The sequence below is a fragment of the Hakea prostrata genome, chromosome 1 (assembly GCF_041222555.1).
Source record: "Hakea prostrata isolate BN-2017 chromosome 1, UWA_Hpros_2, whole genome shotgun sequence".
Lineage (NCBI taxonomy): Eukaryota > Viridiplantae > Streptophyta > Magnoliopsida > Proteales > Proteaceae > Hakea > Hakea prostrata.
In genome coordinates this window covers 10054651-10070388 of record NC_142600.1, presented here as the reverse complement: position 1 = coordinate 10070388, position 15738 = coordinate 10054651, and the positions used below count along the sequence as shown (strand labels likewise).

At 38.7% G+C, this 15738-nt stretch overlaps 1 protein-coding gene across 5 annotated transcripts in view; it reads left to right on the top strand.

Annotated features, from left to right (window-relative positions):
* LOC149027353 (spatacsin carboxy-terminus protein) overlaps positions 1-15738 on the top strand; it is a 60885-nt gene that overhangs the window by 28043 nt on the left and 17104 nt on the right. For all 5 annotated transcript variants that reach the window (XM_089162018.1, XM_089161997.1, XM_089162022.1 and 2 more), the window contains 9 exons: positions 2570-2782; positions 3585-4142; positions 4259-4318; positions 4451-4785; positions 5026-5455; positions 7232-7699; positions 11722-11838; positions 12017-12138; positions 12215-12959. In XM_089162018.1, coding sequence (XP_089018144.1) covers positions 2570-2782; positions 3585-4142; positions 4259-4318; positions 4451-4785; positions 5026-5455; positions 7232-7699; positions 11722-11838; positions 12017-12138; positions 12215-12959 — 3048 coding nt within the window. The remainder of the gene's footprint in view (positions 1-2569; positions 2783-3584; positions 4143-4258; positions 4319-4450; positions 4786-5025; positions 5456-7231; positions 7700-11721; positions 11839-12016; positions 12139-12214; positions 12960-15738) is intronic.

Sequence of the window (15738 nt, the reverse complement as noted above, 5' to 3'; positions counted from 1 at the left end):
TCCCAACACTCTACACCGTACATCATAGCTGGTCGAACAACGGTCCTATAAAATTTTCCTTTAAGCTTTAATGGAATACGCCGATCACATAAGACCCCGGACGCACCTCTCCACTTCATCCACCCTATTTTAATTCTTTGGGAAACCTCATCCTCTAAATCACCTCTTTTACTTATGATTGAACCTAGGTGCCTAAAACAATCACTCTGAGGAATCTCTTTATCGTCAAGTATCACCACCTCATCATCTGCCCGATCATGACTAAAGTTACAAACTAGATATTCTGTGTTTGATCTACTAAGTTTAAAGCCTTTGAGCAACCCTGCATCAGGTGCATTTGTATTTGCCTGATGTTCTACTGTGTCTCTTATGGGTGGGGGGGGGGAAACATGATATAAATCCAGCTTTTAACTGCTAAGATATTTTTCTACATGGTTTTCTCATGTAACATAGGTTTGTAAGTTGTAACATAAGAGTATTAGGTTAGTAGTAATGGAAACTCTGTTAGAACATCCCTGTGTATAAAAGTTAAAAGATAAACTTGACGCCAACTTTTACTCGCTAATTTCGTGAAGGATGGATTTGAACACTGCTTAGCATCGAGTTGACGGACTACAATCCCTTTCACAAGGATTATATCAACTAGGGTATATTTTTTTGGCATATCTATTGTTGACATCTAAAATATTGGCTGATTGGTGGTTGGTCTTAGAGAAATATTTTGGGATGCATGGAAGAAAATTCGATCGAAATGGTCGAAATTTCGACCGAAATGCCTGCAAAAATCCAAATCGAAACGAAATGTAGTAGTAGGCACGAAATGTATCCATATCGTTCGGCGACCAAATTTCGACATATCGGCATTCCAACTTGTTTTCCTTAGCTTTGTTGATTTCTATCCCATTTTCACCTAATTTCCTACTCCTTTGCCTTCAACCCACTTTTGCTCATTTTTGCCTCCAAACACCTCCTAAGCCACCGCTACAGGAACTCCGAACAATAGATTGGCATGAGCCCCCCTGTTCCAACTTCTCCTTTTTTATTTTTGTTTTGTTCTGCCTTTGTCTTGTATTGCCTTGATTTATTGTTTGCCTGGACTATGATCTATTTGTGTTTGTTAAACTTATCTTTTTATTATTTGCTACCATTTTTTCATTTTAATAATTATTTTCTAAAATTATGTATTTTTATTTTATGTATATATGATATATAGGCTTTAGCTTAATATTTTGAGACCCATCACTTGATCTGTCAGTCTTTTATTTTGTTGACTTGTTGTATATGTAACCATTCTACCAACAATTCATGTTGTTGTTGATTCTATGCATGTATGCTATTTGTCGGAACGTCATTTGTTAGTATACTTGAATGATAAATTTTCATAGTTTTGTTTTTACAAATACTAGTTCCATTGTGTTTATTATGCTTGAAATAGGTAGTATACAAGAATCCAAGTCATTTGAGTCCATATGAGGCCCGGTTGGTTCCAATTTTCAGAAAAGTGTCCGTTTGATCGATTTCGCCGAAACGTCGAAATTCTCTTCGCGTTTGGTCGAATTTTCTTCCTTGTTGGGATGTAAGGAGTTTTCTTGTTTGGCGTGCAAGCAGCTCCAGGTTCCAGATTACATGGACTCAAGCAGTCTTTGTAAAGTTTATAGATTAAGCAGATAAACAATCATGTGGATCAGATGCATATTTTTAATTGAAGTTAAGCATCAAATACACTTCCGGTCATGGTTTAAAGTATCCCATGCTATGATACGATGCTAACCGATAGGTATCCATGTTAAATGTAGCCAATACTATACATATCGATGCATCTATCTTTTTTCTATTTTTTAATTTTTTGAAGGGTGCATATTGAATTGCACCAAAATATATTGGCCAGTACGATACAATACTTGATACGGGACGATACGTCACTTAGAATCACTCGACTGATACAATAGTCAATACCGATACTTCAAACCTGCCTTCCAATTGCATTTTATGCCTGTAGATGAGGTTGAATTACTCAAAGTTTGAACTTTTGAGTCTTATATCTGCATTTTTGTAGGTTGTTGCCTACTCTGTAGATCTTCAGTGCTAGTCCTGAAGCTCCTCCAGATGATGAAACATTTCTAGTTGCAAGTTAAAAAGTTGACTGAAATTCAATGACTGTCCCAACTTGGAATTCCATTCTTGACTCTCCTTGTTCTTTTAATATGAAAAGCCATGTTTTTTGTAATTGTATAGTCATTCTGGGATTCTATATGGTCCATCTTTAACCAGAAAGCCTGATAATTATAATAATGTTTCAAGCCGTGTTGAATTTAGAAACTAGGTCCTTCTTTTCTGCATTAGTTACTGGCTCCAGTAATTATAACGGCTCTGCAAACTCGTTTTGAATTGTTCTAGAATAGCATTAACTAAATGAATTTTTGTTAATATCACTCAAAGTGTGTTCAGTTGCTGGCTTGCAATTGAATTCATTCAACTTTGAGACATCTATTTGGTGGAATCTGGATTTGAAAAACCATCTAAGGGCTGATGACATAATTCCTCATCTCATGGGTGTGGTCTGTTGCAGGATACTGGATTTGGTGTTGAACATCACTTGCATCGTGGGCGTGCATTTGCAGCTTTCATCCATCTTCTTGGCCTTAGGGTTCAAGAGCTGAAATCAACAAATGCCCATCAGGAAATGTCTGGTGCTTCTCTACAAGGACAAACCAATTTCCAGTCAGATGTGCAATTGCTCCTTGCATCTTTGACTCAAAATGAAGAGTCTCTTCTGTCATCTGTATGCTCCTCCTATGGTTTCTGGACTAATTTTACGTGCAATTGTTTGGAAGTGACCTTGCAAATTTTTATTTTTTTTCAATTGCTAATTTTCCCCTGCTACTGATTTGTAGGTAGTGATATTCAATTTGATACTATATATAATTTGAAATTCCCCATTTGTTAGTGTGTTACAAATGCAATGGCACTTGCATGGTTATGATCATGGGATCAGATGCTTGTCAGATCGGTCAGCTACCAAATATCCTTTATTCTACTGAGCTAAACTGTTTCTGATGCCAACTAAATTCGGATCTGCCAAATATTGTTTCAATTTTTACTTGTAGTTTGATATTGTAGAAGCAACAGTGAATTTTTCAAATGAAAGTAGGAGAGCAACTTGTTCATGTTCTGTGGAAAATGGTTTGCACTCCAAATCTGAAATTTTGTGAAATGAGAGAAGGATTGAAGAAAATGGGAGATTGTTTTTAGGGTGAAGGAGGGGGTGGAAAGCGGTGAGGGTTTCAGGAATGCACTTGATTGTTTGTTTTGTGTTCAAGATGAAGGCATGGTGAATAAAGATTCCCATAGAGTCCTTAAACCTTAGATTATTGACTGAACTAGAGGCTTCTCATATGCAAAATCTGAAGACAGAACTGGTTATTTTCTGTTCACAAGAGTTGTTTTCTGGTCAATCCTTATTTGATGTGCACAAATGCTTTGTCATTCTGAATTCTCTTTCTTTTCAATGAAAATAATTGTCTTAAATCTCTTTGTTCATATTGTTGACCTTACAGGCTGACAATTGCTACTTTCAACTTCAGGTTGTTCCACTGGCTATTGTGCACTTTGAGGATTCTGTGCTGGTTTCTTCATGTACTTTCCTCTTGGAGCTTTGTGGCTTATCTGCCAGTGTGCTTCGTGTAGACATTGCATGCTTGAGGCGTATTTCTTCTTTTTACAAGTCCAGCGATAATGAGCATTCCAAGAACCTTTCTCCAAAGGGTTCTGCATTTCATGCAGTTTCCAGTGAAGGAGATATTGCAGTCTCTCTTGCTCAAGCATTTGCGGATGATTATCTGCATAGCGGTATTGCTAGCACCATCAAACAGAAGAACACAAAAAGTAGAACAGGTTACAGAAAGCCTGTGCGAGCTTTGATGGCTGTCCTACAGCATTTGGAAAAGGCAAGCCTGCCTTTGATGGTTGATGGTAAAACCTGTGGATCTTGGTTGTTTAGTGGCAATGGTTATGGGGCTGATTACAGATCTCAACAAAAAGCTGCAAGCCAACACTGGGATTTAGTTACAACTTTCTGTCAGATGCATCAGATTCCGCAGAGTACAAAATACCTTGCTGTGCTAGCTAAGGATAATGATTGGGTACTCTAATTTTCATTTATTTCAATCTTTGTACTATCGTGTAGCTTAAATATTTTCTACTGGATGTTTGAGTCTTAAAGATATTGTTCATTTCTTCTTTTGTTTGGGTCGGATAGATTGGGTTTCTGGAAGAGTCTCAGCGTGGTGGATATCCTTTCGATTCAATTGTTCAAGTTGTAAGTTTAATAACCTTTCCATCCATCAGAAACATCATTCAACTTTCCAGACTAGTTTGGCTCTTCATCTCTTTTCTCTTACTCCTTCTTTAGTGAGTCACTTATGTTTCCTTGTTTCTTTGTCATGTTCAGGCATCTAAGGAGTTCAGTGATCCACGTCTAAAGATTCACATACTAACCGTTCTGAAAAGCTTGCAGTCAATGAGAAAAAAATCCAGCTCTTCATCAAATTCAGCTTCCACCGGAAGGAGCAGTGGAATTTCTCTCTCTACTGAAGACCGCATTCTGGATCCTGTGGAACTCTTTGGGCTGCTTGCCGAGTGTGAGAAACAAAAAAATTCTGGATATGCCCTGTTGACTAAAGCAAAAGATTTGCGATGGTCTCTCTTGGCAATGGTGGCGTCATGCTTTCCAGATGTGTCTTCTTTATCATGTTTAATAGTTTGGTTGGAGATTACGGCAGCAAGGTTATTTCACACTCTTGGCTCATTCATCGTGTCTTTTCATGCTCTGACTTACTGTTGCTGATCAATTCCAACCCCCTCCCACCCCCTTCTACATGTTCAATAATAATAAAATGAATCTTAAAAAGAAAGAGGAAAAAAACCTAAATTGGTGTGGTTAAAGCATATATGTGTTATTTTCGTTCTTTAGTTTATCCTTTTGCAAGGTGTTTTTAGTTCTTAATTCTGGAGTTCTGTTTATAGGGAAACCTCATCCATAAAGGTGAATGACATTGCTTCTCAAATTGCAAATAATGTTGGAGCAGCTGTTGAAGCTACAAATTCACTGAGAGCTGGTGCTAGAGCCCTAGCATTTCGTTACAACCGAAGGAACTCAAAACGGAGGAGACTGATAGAACCAATCTCAGTAGATCTCTCAGTTTCTTCCCCTACTAATTCTTCTAGTACCCCTTGTGTTTTTGAAACTTCTCTTCATGATAATATTCTTGAAGAGGGAAAAAGTCATTTAGTTGATAAACAGATAAAGGTCACAACTGATGCTGATGAAGGATTTGATTCTCTGTCAAAGATGGTTGCAGTGCTTTGTGAACAACATCTGTTTCTTCCTTTGCTGAGGGCCTTTGAAATGTTTCTTCCATTGTGTTCTCTTTTGCCTTTCATACGTGCTCTCCAGGTTTGCTTACTTGTTCCATACCATGTTTTTTAGAAAAATGAAACCCATCTTTTGATCTAATGTTTGAATAATCTTCTATTTATGATCCACTTTTCCTTTCCCTTCCTTTGCATTACTTCCCCCTCCCCATCCGTGAGGGAAGAGAGAGTTTGTCTGATCTTCTCACAGGCATCTCGTCTCATTTCCCCCCTTTTTTGTTGCTTCTTTACTTCACCCCCTAATGGGAAACTAAGGAAGGGATTTTTTTTTTTGTTGAAGGGGGGGGGGGAAGGATTGGTAGAAGGAAAATTTGATGTTGAATGGCCTAACATCTTACTTTTTGAAGTCCAAACGACTGAGAAATTGTGGTAGCATTATAGCAAAGACTGCCTAGGATGTACCACTGAAAGACAAAGAGAGCTTCTGGTTTAGACAGATTAGAAAGAAGAAGAAAAAGGGGGTGGGGGTGGAATAGTATATGACAAACTAGGGCACAAAAAGATTTGTGATTTACAGGAATGAAGGAAGGCTTTAAAAACATTAGAAGCTATGTAGGAGATTAAAATCTCATTTATGGGGCTATGAACAATGCAAAAGAGACTTTTGATTATTTGCAAAAGATGCAGACATTTCAATTTTACTAAATACTGGACTAATTCTTATGACATTAGACTCCTAACATAGCTTTGAGAATATTAGAACTCTTTTACCCCCCCCCCCCCAAAAAAAAAAAAAAAAAAGATTAAAGACTATTAGTACTCAGAAAAAAATTGCTTTCTGAGTAATAATACCTGAAACAGTAAGCACGGCATCCCTAAGACATGAACAAATTACAATGTTATACCCTGTAAAATGCTACAGCCTTATTCATAAAAAAGTTGAAGGAAAAAGATAATGCTACAGCCTTCTTCTCTCTGTCCTGGTGGATACAGTGCTTGAATAAGACACACATTTGAATTATTTGCTTTCAGTTTGCCCTTTTAATAATACATTTGGTGCAACTATTTGTAGATCCAAATAATTTAGCAAAAAGCAGAGTGATCCAATTTGCTTAAAATTCAACAATTTCATCACATATCTTGAGAGGTGAAAGTTTGCCAAGAATTAGCACATAATGACTGAATACTTTGTTTTGCTGGTGTATATTGATAGATTGTATAATGCATCCTGATGCAACTGTGCAAAAATTGTAAAATTGAAATTCTGCTTATTGTTGACAATCTGAGTGATTCCATTGATGGAAGATAGAAAAATAGCACTATTGGTTGGATGAAATCAGTTCAGAAGATAACTTTTACTATCTAATGGATGCAATTCTTGAAAAATTACTTCAATTCTCGTTTATATTGCCTATGTAATTTTAGTTATTAACCGTAATGGTGTGAATAAATGGTAATGATATCTGTGAAGGTAAGGCTGAGTAGTAATTGTTTGTAAATGGTAATGGTATCTGTGAGGATTTTGCTTATGTTGTGCTGTATGTGTTCAGGATACTTCATGGAGCACAGTAACTGGAATAGCTAGATCTATGTTTGCAAATGGAATTGCATTGTCCATTTTTACAATATTAAAGTATTATCATTGTTGTACAGTAATTCAAAGAGCTAGGTTTTTGTTTACAAATGGAACTGCATTGTCCATTATTACAATATAAAAGTATTTGTGTTGTTGCTTGCATGATTCTTGTAATTTTGTCATTTGTCATTTGCACTTTGTGTTCTTTGCATCATTATTTGCTGGAGGAACTTATGATATTGTTTCAATTTAGGTTTTCATTATTTTTTATGATGGCTGTAGGCATTTTCACAAATGCGCCTCTCTGAAGCTTCAGCACATCTAGCGTCATTTTCCACTAGAATCAAGGAAGAATCTCTCCATTTGTCAGAAAACATAGGAAGAGAAGAGCAGATTGGAACTTCATGGATAAGCTCAACCGCTGTGAAAGCTGCTGATGCAATGCTTTCAGCATGTCCATCAGCATATGAAAAGAGGTGCTTACTACAGCTCCTGGCTGCAACTGATTTTGGAGATGGAGGTTCTGCTGCAGCACGATTTCGGAGACTTTATTGGAAAATTAATTTAGCCGAGCCTTCACTACGCAAAGGTGATGATCTGTATCTAGGGAATGAAATACTGGATGATGCTTCACTTCTGACAGCTCTGGAAAAGAATGGTCACTGGGAACAAGCACGTAACTGGGCCAGGCAGTTGGAGGCCAGTGGTGGACCTTGGAAATCCGTTGTACACCATGTTACCGAAGCCCAGGTATTTTAACTTATTGCATCAAGTTGGTATCTTGAAGTTTCCAAATTGAGAAGTCGAACTAAAATAGTGATTATGAAGCTGAACACATTTAGTTGGGGCAAAAGGTTTAGTTGAGTTGTGAAGCATGCTTTTCCAAATATAACATTGAAAAGTATAACTTTCTAGCCAATGCTTCAGGGTTTTGCTCTGATGTGTGAAATATGAACCAGAGTGTCCCATAGAGTGTTTAATTGGTTATGTGAAATAAATTTGATGTGAATCAGACCCTGGGCCATCCTAATAGAGGACCAAGGGCTGAAAAAAGGCCTAGGGTGGCTGCCCAAGACCCTACGGACCTGTCAGAAAAGTGAAGGGTATTTTGGTATTTTGTGCAGTCCTAAGCAAGCCCAGTTAGGGTTAGTTGCATTCAGCATGTTACTAGGAGTCCAACTGATGAGAACAGGGTTGACTGCCCGTTGGCCAAACCCTAAGTGGACCCCTCTAGGGCTGGCCAAGCTCTCTAGGAGGGGTATTTTGGTCACTTAAACCCTAATGTACTGGCTGGTTTTTATTTTGAGAATTTTATGTTTTATTTTCTGAAGAGTTTCAGTCAGTTAGGAAGTCCAGTTTGAGTTAATTAAAAGTCCTTGAGTCTTTAGTCTAGCACATGTCAATTAGAGTTTTAAATTACTTAGAATTTGATTTCAGCATGTGCAAATTAGGGTCCGTTAGATCTTTTAATTTTTATTTCAACGTCTGTGATTAATGTAGTGGGATCCAAATCAATAAAGGAATCTGCTCAGAGTTCAGGTTTTTTAGTAGCTTATAAATAAGCCTACTCTTTATTTGCAAGTTAAGTCTGATGATGAGAATAAGAATATTGAGTTTGAGGGCCGTGGTTCCTGTTTGAGGGGGCCAAGGTGGATTTCTAGCGAAGTTATTCTTCAAGATAAGCAACCTACTCAGTCTAGCAACATTATTCCAAAAATTCCAGCAAGTTCTCAAGTTCTTCAATTAAGTTTTGGCAATCCCAGCCCCTTCCCTCTTCTCCTCTCCCAGCGCAAAGGTCCTCCACCCTTGGACCCTTTCCCTTCAATAGAAGCCCTCCCTAACCCTCCCCCATCTCCCCTAAGCCCCCACAAGCCCTTCCCCTCCCTTCCCCTGTCTGCTCAGGTATTCCCACCCCCTACCTCTGCGGCTACAGCTTGGAAGCAAGCATCCCAGGCACCCACGACAATCCGAGCCCCTTCCCCACCCCATAAGACCCCTCTGGCCCACTCCGCCTCCCCTCTCAACCCTGCAGCACCCCTTCCTCTTCTCCTTCTTCCTTCGGCCCTCCCTCTCTCTCTGCCTCTTACTTCTTGCAGCAGAAAAGAATGAGCAGAAAAAAGAAAAACAGGAAAAAAGGGAAAAAAGAAAAGAAGACGAGAAAAGAAGAGAAAGAAAGAAAGAAGAAGAGAAAGAGAAAAGAAAGGAAAGAAGGATTCAAGGTTGCCCAAGATCCAAGAGTCCTCTTCCAAGATCTCCAAGAACCAACCCATCTTGATCCAAATTAACTCATTCTTTTGTCCTATCAACCCTAGGATAAATTTTAATTTCCCAATTTCATCCCATGAGAATTTGTTAAAACCCTAACTTTTCCCTGTCAACCCATTCAGTTTTGTTAAAACAAATCTTGATCAAACCCTACCGATTTGGATCCCAATTTTATCAACTTGTCTTTCCCACAATTCCTCCATATATCTATTCTACCCATAGGATCTTAGATAGATTTATTTGCTGGAAGATTCTAGGCGAACGCTAAATTTTAAATATTCTTCTCCCCCTCCTCTAGCCTGCGACATCCTTTCTTCCTTCCCCTAACGCTAGTTACTCTACTTCCCCCATCCCCAAACCCCATTACACATCACAATCCTATACCAAACCCCACTTTCTTCTCCAACCCTACCCCATTGCACCTTCCCCTTTACCCTCCTTTTCTCTCTTGCAGCAGCCTTCATTTCTTTCCCACACCCTAGTTTCTATAATTCACAATCCCCTCCCCTCAGCCGCACCGCACCCTCTTTAGGTGTTAGGGCTCAATATCCCCTTCCTGTGCCCAGCTTTCAACTCCAATCTTACCCAAACCCTAATTTTCTGCATTTCATCTTCTTCCCCAAAACCATAGTAACCTTGACCTTTTATTCCCCTAGATCTCTCAAACCCCTCACCTGAATTCAATACCCTTCTGGATTCATCATCCCTGTCACCCTAACCCTACTCTCTAGAAACCCTGAAGCTAGAAAGCCTAATTTTTCCATACCCTAGAACTTTGGAGTTTCAATTCTGAATCAATATACAGCAAGGTTTAGGTTTGGATTTCAATAAACCCTAGCTCCTATACCATAGCTGAACCTTACCTGTCCTTCCCTGTAGCCCTGAAACATTCAAAACAGCACCCTACACTATAACCGCAGGGTTTGAAGAGCCCTAGTTTTACTGCTGTGTTCAATTGATTGATCTTGTAACTGGCACTCAATTTTGGGGTTAATCAAAATCTGTCATAGGAACTTAGGAAGATGTTTTCAACAAACCAATTCGGAATGAACTGGATGGATCTGCCTGCTGTGATTATCCCATATGAGGAAATCCTTTTTTGCCCCTTTTTGACGTGAGTAGTGAGATTCTTGTGCCAAAGATCAGGTAGACTCCCTGAATCCATTGGATTTCTGAGTCTTAAAATGTTTAGTCTGTTGAATTCATAAATTATCTAGCAAAAAGACATAATTTCATGCACCTTCCCCTGCTCGTTGTGCTTCTGTGCCAATTTTTTCCTTGTAATTATATTCATGTACACTTGTATAATAATCAAATGCCAAGTGAAGTAATTTTCTTGTGGCAAGTATTAGAAGGTATAGTTACAGTTGAATTGTTGGTGCATACCGTGTGGAGGTTACAGAACTTGTCTGTTCTTGTAATTGTTATCAGGAAAATGTTCACTTTCTGACAAATCACACTCTCCCATGGGTGCTTGTTTTCCTTTCTTGCTTCTCTTTTTTTTCCCTGCAGTGTTATCGGAAAAGTTCTTGGTAGTTTATGACTGGCGGTTGGCTGTCTGAACAGACTTGACTGTTTGCACTTGAAAAAATAAAAGTACAATTGGAAAATAGACCTAGGAAATTGTCTTGGTAATATAGCTTCCTTTGAAGTAGAAAGATTTTTGTATTTTCATCCAGGGACTTCCTCTCTCTCTCTGTTAGGACCCTAGGGATGAGGCCATGTGGAATGAGGGTTAGTTAGGGTTACCCTAGGGATGAGGCCATGTGGAATGAGGGTTAGTTAGGGTTATTTGAGATAATAAATAGAGGGAAAGAGGGAAGAGAGAGGAATGGAATATTTTGGAGTGTCTTGTGGGCAGCCGTAGGCTGAGGGAACACCGTGAGGTGTGTGGGGGGGTGACTGGCACCATAGAAACCAGTGTTATCTTGTTATTTCTTGCATTCTTATATGAATTTTTGGGAAATATTATTATGGTTTTATCACTCTCTCTCTCTCTCTCTACATTTGAATTTTCTTTTATCATGTAATTTTGAACCCGTTAATTATTGGTGTAGATGGCTTAATTGTCTGGTTCAAATTTGAATGTTCTGTCCTGTCAATCAACTATCAGCCACTCAACAATTCTCAGGCAGTTGAAGGTTCTCAGGGGATGGATTGTTGTGGACTGGCAATGGTGATTCAAACAGTCCCAACTTCTGTGTTGTGCAAGTTAACAATTAGAAGTTGGTATATTTGGTTTCCCTATAGACTGTACGACTGCATCATCGCTTTTTGGGCCTTCATGTTATTTCAGCCCATGTCCTTTGTGCCTCTGTGTTTCTGCTTTTCTTTATTTAGTGCTTCACTTCTAAAATGAGAAAGAGCTCCTGGACTAATTCATCTGTAGAAAATCTCTTCAGTATCAGATATGTGCCATTGACAGTTTTAGTTTAAAAAGATTAGCATTATTGATGTTTCTCTGATTGGATGTTTCATTGTTTACTGTTGCTCCTTATTTGTTTCAGGCTGAAGCAATGGTAGCAGAGTGGAAGGAATTCCTATGGGATGTCCCAGAAGAGAGATTGGCATTATGGGGCCACTGCCAAACACTTTTCCTGAGATATTCTTTCCCTGCATTACAGGTCATAAGTGTACTGAATAAGCTACCATATGCAACTTCAGTTGACTGCAAATCATCCTGTTGCACAAGTTTTCTTTGATAATATTCTGTCAATTTTGCCTTAAGGAAGTTTTAGTTAATGATCAAGTTCTTATTCTTTAGTTTTGCTTAATATGTTTTCCCTGCAACTTTGGCTGCAGGCAGGATCATTTTTTCTCAAGCATGCAGAACTTGTGGAAAAGGACATTCCAGCAACAGAACTGCACGAGTTATTGCTGCTTTCCCTACAGTGGTTAAGTGGAACCATGACTCAGTCCAATCCGTAAGTGACCCCTCGTTGCTGCAATGCTGCTTTATATTTTAACCTTGTTCTCATTTGTCTAACTTGAATATCCCAGAGCGTATCCTTTGCATCTGCTGCGGGAAATTGAGACTAGAGTATGGCTCTTGGCAGTGGAATCAGAAGCACAGATGAAGAGTGATGGAGAGTTTAATCCTTCTCGAACCCTAAACAGTGGGCATAACTCAAGTATTATAGAACGGACTGCAAATATTATAACAAGAATGGATAATCACTTAAACGCAATGAGGACCAGAACAGCAGAAAGAAATGATATGAGGGAAACCACCCAGATCCGTAGCCCACAAACCTTGGATGCCAGCTCTTCTCTCACAGGTGGAGGATATACAAAGATTAAAAGGAGAGCCAAAGGCTCTCTGCCATTGCGGAGGTCGTTACTAGACTCTGTAGATAGAAGTGATACTGCTGATGGTCTTGGTTCTCACCTAAATTCTAGGAGCAGCGCTGAATCAGTTAGAAGCTTGCAGTTACAAGATGAGAACATTAAAATAGAAGCTTCGTTTTCAAAGTGGGAGGAAAGAGTAGGACCTGCAGAGTTGGAAAGGGCTGTTCTATCTCTGTTGGAGTTTGGACAAATAATTGCTGCTAAACAGCTTCAACACAAGTTGGCTCCATCACATGTTCCATCTGAATTCACACTTGTTGATGTTGCGTTAAAGCTCGCAGCTATTTCAACACCCAGTAGCAAAGAAGTATCTGTGTCAATGCTGGACGCAGAAGTCCTTTCAGTTATTCAGTCGCATGATATACTCATTGACAACCATCAGATTGACCCTTTTCAGGTTCTGATTCATGCTTTTATAGATTTGTTTCTATATATGTGGGTGTGTGTGTGATATAGAACCTGGACTGAATTGAACCAGTGTCCATTGGACCAACTGGGCCAAGTCAAGCCAGTCTAGCTGTTCTTCTAGAAGGACCAAAAAGAGGCCAAACACTGTTCACGTGAACAGTGTCTCAACCATTTTTTGGCTTTGAAGGTATATTCTTTGAAGATTTTGTGGCCCAAGAGTAGACTATGCGAAGATCTTTTTACGAAGACTGGAGATTGAATACTTATTAGATTTTTTTTTCTAATTTCTAATTTGGTGGTCCCTAAGGTTATAAAAGGTAGTTTCTATTTTAGCATTTTGGCTGATAATAAACCCTAGATTGTATTTATTTTATTTTAGTTAAGAAAGTTTAATTTTTTTTAGAGTCTGAGAATACTAGGTCAGCAAAATATTCTCAGCCCATAGTTTCTATATTTTATGCAACTCGGAGAGCAGGTTATAGTACTCTATAAATATGTAGGCTATTCTCAGCCCACAAAGATTTGAGAAGTTATTAATGTTGCTTTGAGTTTATTTTCTTGTCTCTTGCTTGAGTGATAAGAAGGGTTAGGACCTTCCTGTTGAGAGCTAATCACGTAGGGCTGAAGGAGCCTTGCTGTCGAGAGCTATACATCTATATCATTCTTTATTCTCTTGTTTTTTGTTTCTATATTGTTAATTCTAATTCTCTTCTCTTTTGTTTACCTGTAATTCTCTGATTTGTGGGTCTAGTTGGGGCGAAGTCATCCTTGATCTTAGCCCTACATTAGTGTGTGTGCGTGTGTTTTGGGGGGGGGGGGGGTCGTGCTTGTGTTTGTTTGTTTATCCTCCTCAAGTCTCATTAGCAATATATTAAATGGTAAATGTTTTAAGGTATCCCCATAGGCAAGGAATTGAATTTCCATTGCTCTCCAGATTTGATCAAGTGAAACATTCTTGGTTTTGGTTTCAATTTTGCTTCAATTTTTCTACTTAGATTACCCCTCTTTTACATAGCTTCATTCAACTTGAGTGAAATAATTTCAGTTTTAGGAGCAGTTGAATTGATATCTATTTTAATCAAAATTTGGTACTTTGACCTCTCATCAAATTCTGGGAGAAAAATAGAAGTGGGGAAAAAGCAGCAGATCTGAATTCCAAATGTGAGAGGCTGAGAGCATTATACACCTTCATAACAGTGGTTCTACTTCCTCTAGTCATTAAAAGATGGCCTTTTAAAGTTTTTCAAAGGTTGAGGGTCAAATTGAGATTTGAGACATGATGAAAAGCTTTGTGATTCATTATCAATTCTGGAGAACTGATCCTTAAATATCCTTCCGCAGAATTCCATTGAGAGCAAACAGACACATTTTCTAGTAGTCCTTCCTCAACTGCAAACCACCAAGGGAGTCCATTGATTGTTTAAGTTGAGGCATCTTCTAGGAAGTATGTAGGAAGCCTGAAACTGAACCAGGATGTATGAACATACTCCTATTTTTCCTAAACTCTGTAAGTCTTATTCATCTTTTCCTACCTCTGTGATTCATTTATATAATTTCTGGTTCCTAAGAGGGGGGAAAATTGCGAAGAAAAAGAGAAAGATGTCACCTTTGATGGTCGGAGATGTTGTGAGGCAAATCAAGAAGCAGACGGCTAATGGAGAGAGATTATTTGCGGTTTGCTGTTGCGCTCCATTGATTTGCTGTTGTGATTCCAACGCCAACTTATTTATGGATTTTCCATAGTTGAAAGCGAATCATCTTCAAGTTCCTTGGGTTTTGTTTGATGGAGACTGGAGGGTACTCCCAAGTTTTACTTCCAAATGCAAAGTACTCCAAAGAGAAACCTAGACCCGTGCTTAATCCTACTCCCTGCACCAATGCCAGATTTAGGATATTTGAACAATAACAAAGCAAGCATAAGGCAACAGTAAATATACACTTACATAAATGCTTCAACCTGCAGAAGAGAGATACAAAAAGACACAGATCTGAAACCATTCCCCCCCCCCCCCCCTCTTTAAATCTCAGATTTAAAACCTTAACCTATGGACATTAGATCTGAAACAGTTTCCCACAGTGGATAAGCTGAATATTTAGAAGTTAATTGTAAAAGGTAATAGTGCTCTGCTGGTGCTCCTTAGCCTTATTGCTGGAGATGTGTCTTTATTCATGAGCTTCTTCTTTTCTTCCTTTTAGGTCGTCTGATGTGCAAGTAATAAGGTGAAGAATTAGGATATATCTAGTTTTGAAGACTTCAGGTAAAGGCAATAGAATAGCCTTACATCGTTCCAAGAATACATTTGGAAATATAAAATAAAAAAGTGATTGTTTAGCAGAAAAGACTAATGGAATGGAATAAGGTGTAATTTGAGTAATATATTTATTGGGCACCTCTGCCATTTTTCCATTTCTTGGGACATCTACTTTAAGGCAAAGTTTTTTGAGATGTCGCTGATATTTGGGGTGTGGAGTGTGGGTGAGGACCAGGGGGTTGTGGGGTAAGGCTCAATTGTATGATAAATTCCATGAAAGTGGAACTCAAACTATGGTGGTGCTTTCTAGGCAATCCAGGACTTCGTTTGTGGGTTGGACTATGTGACTATTAGACTAGAGATGCTTCAGCTATCGTGACAATCACGGACTATGTCAAGGTTTCGAGAACTTGGTGGTTCAAAAAACTAAGTCATACTGAGATCTCACCTATTTGGCTAAAAGTAAAAGTGAGATTTGTAAAGAGGATTAATACTAGGTTTCGAGAACTTGGTGGT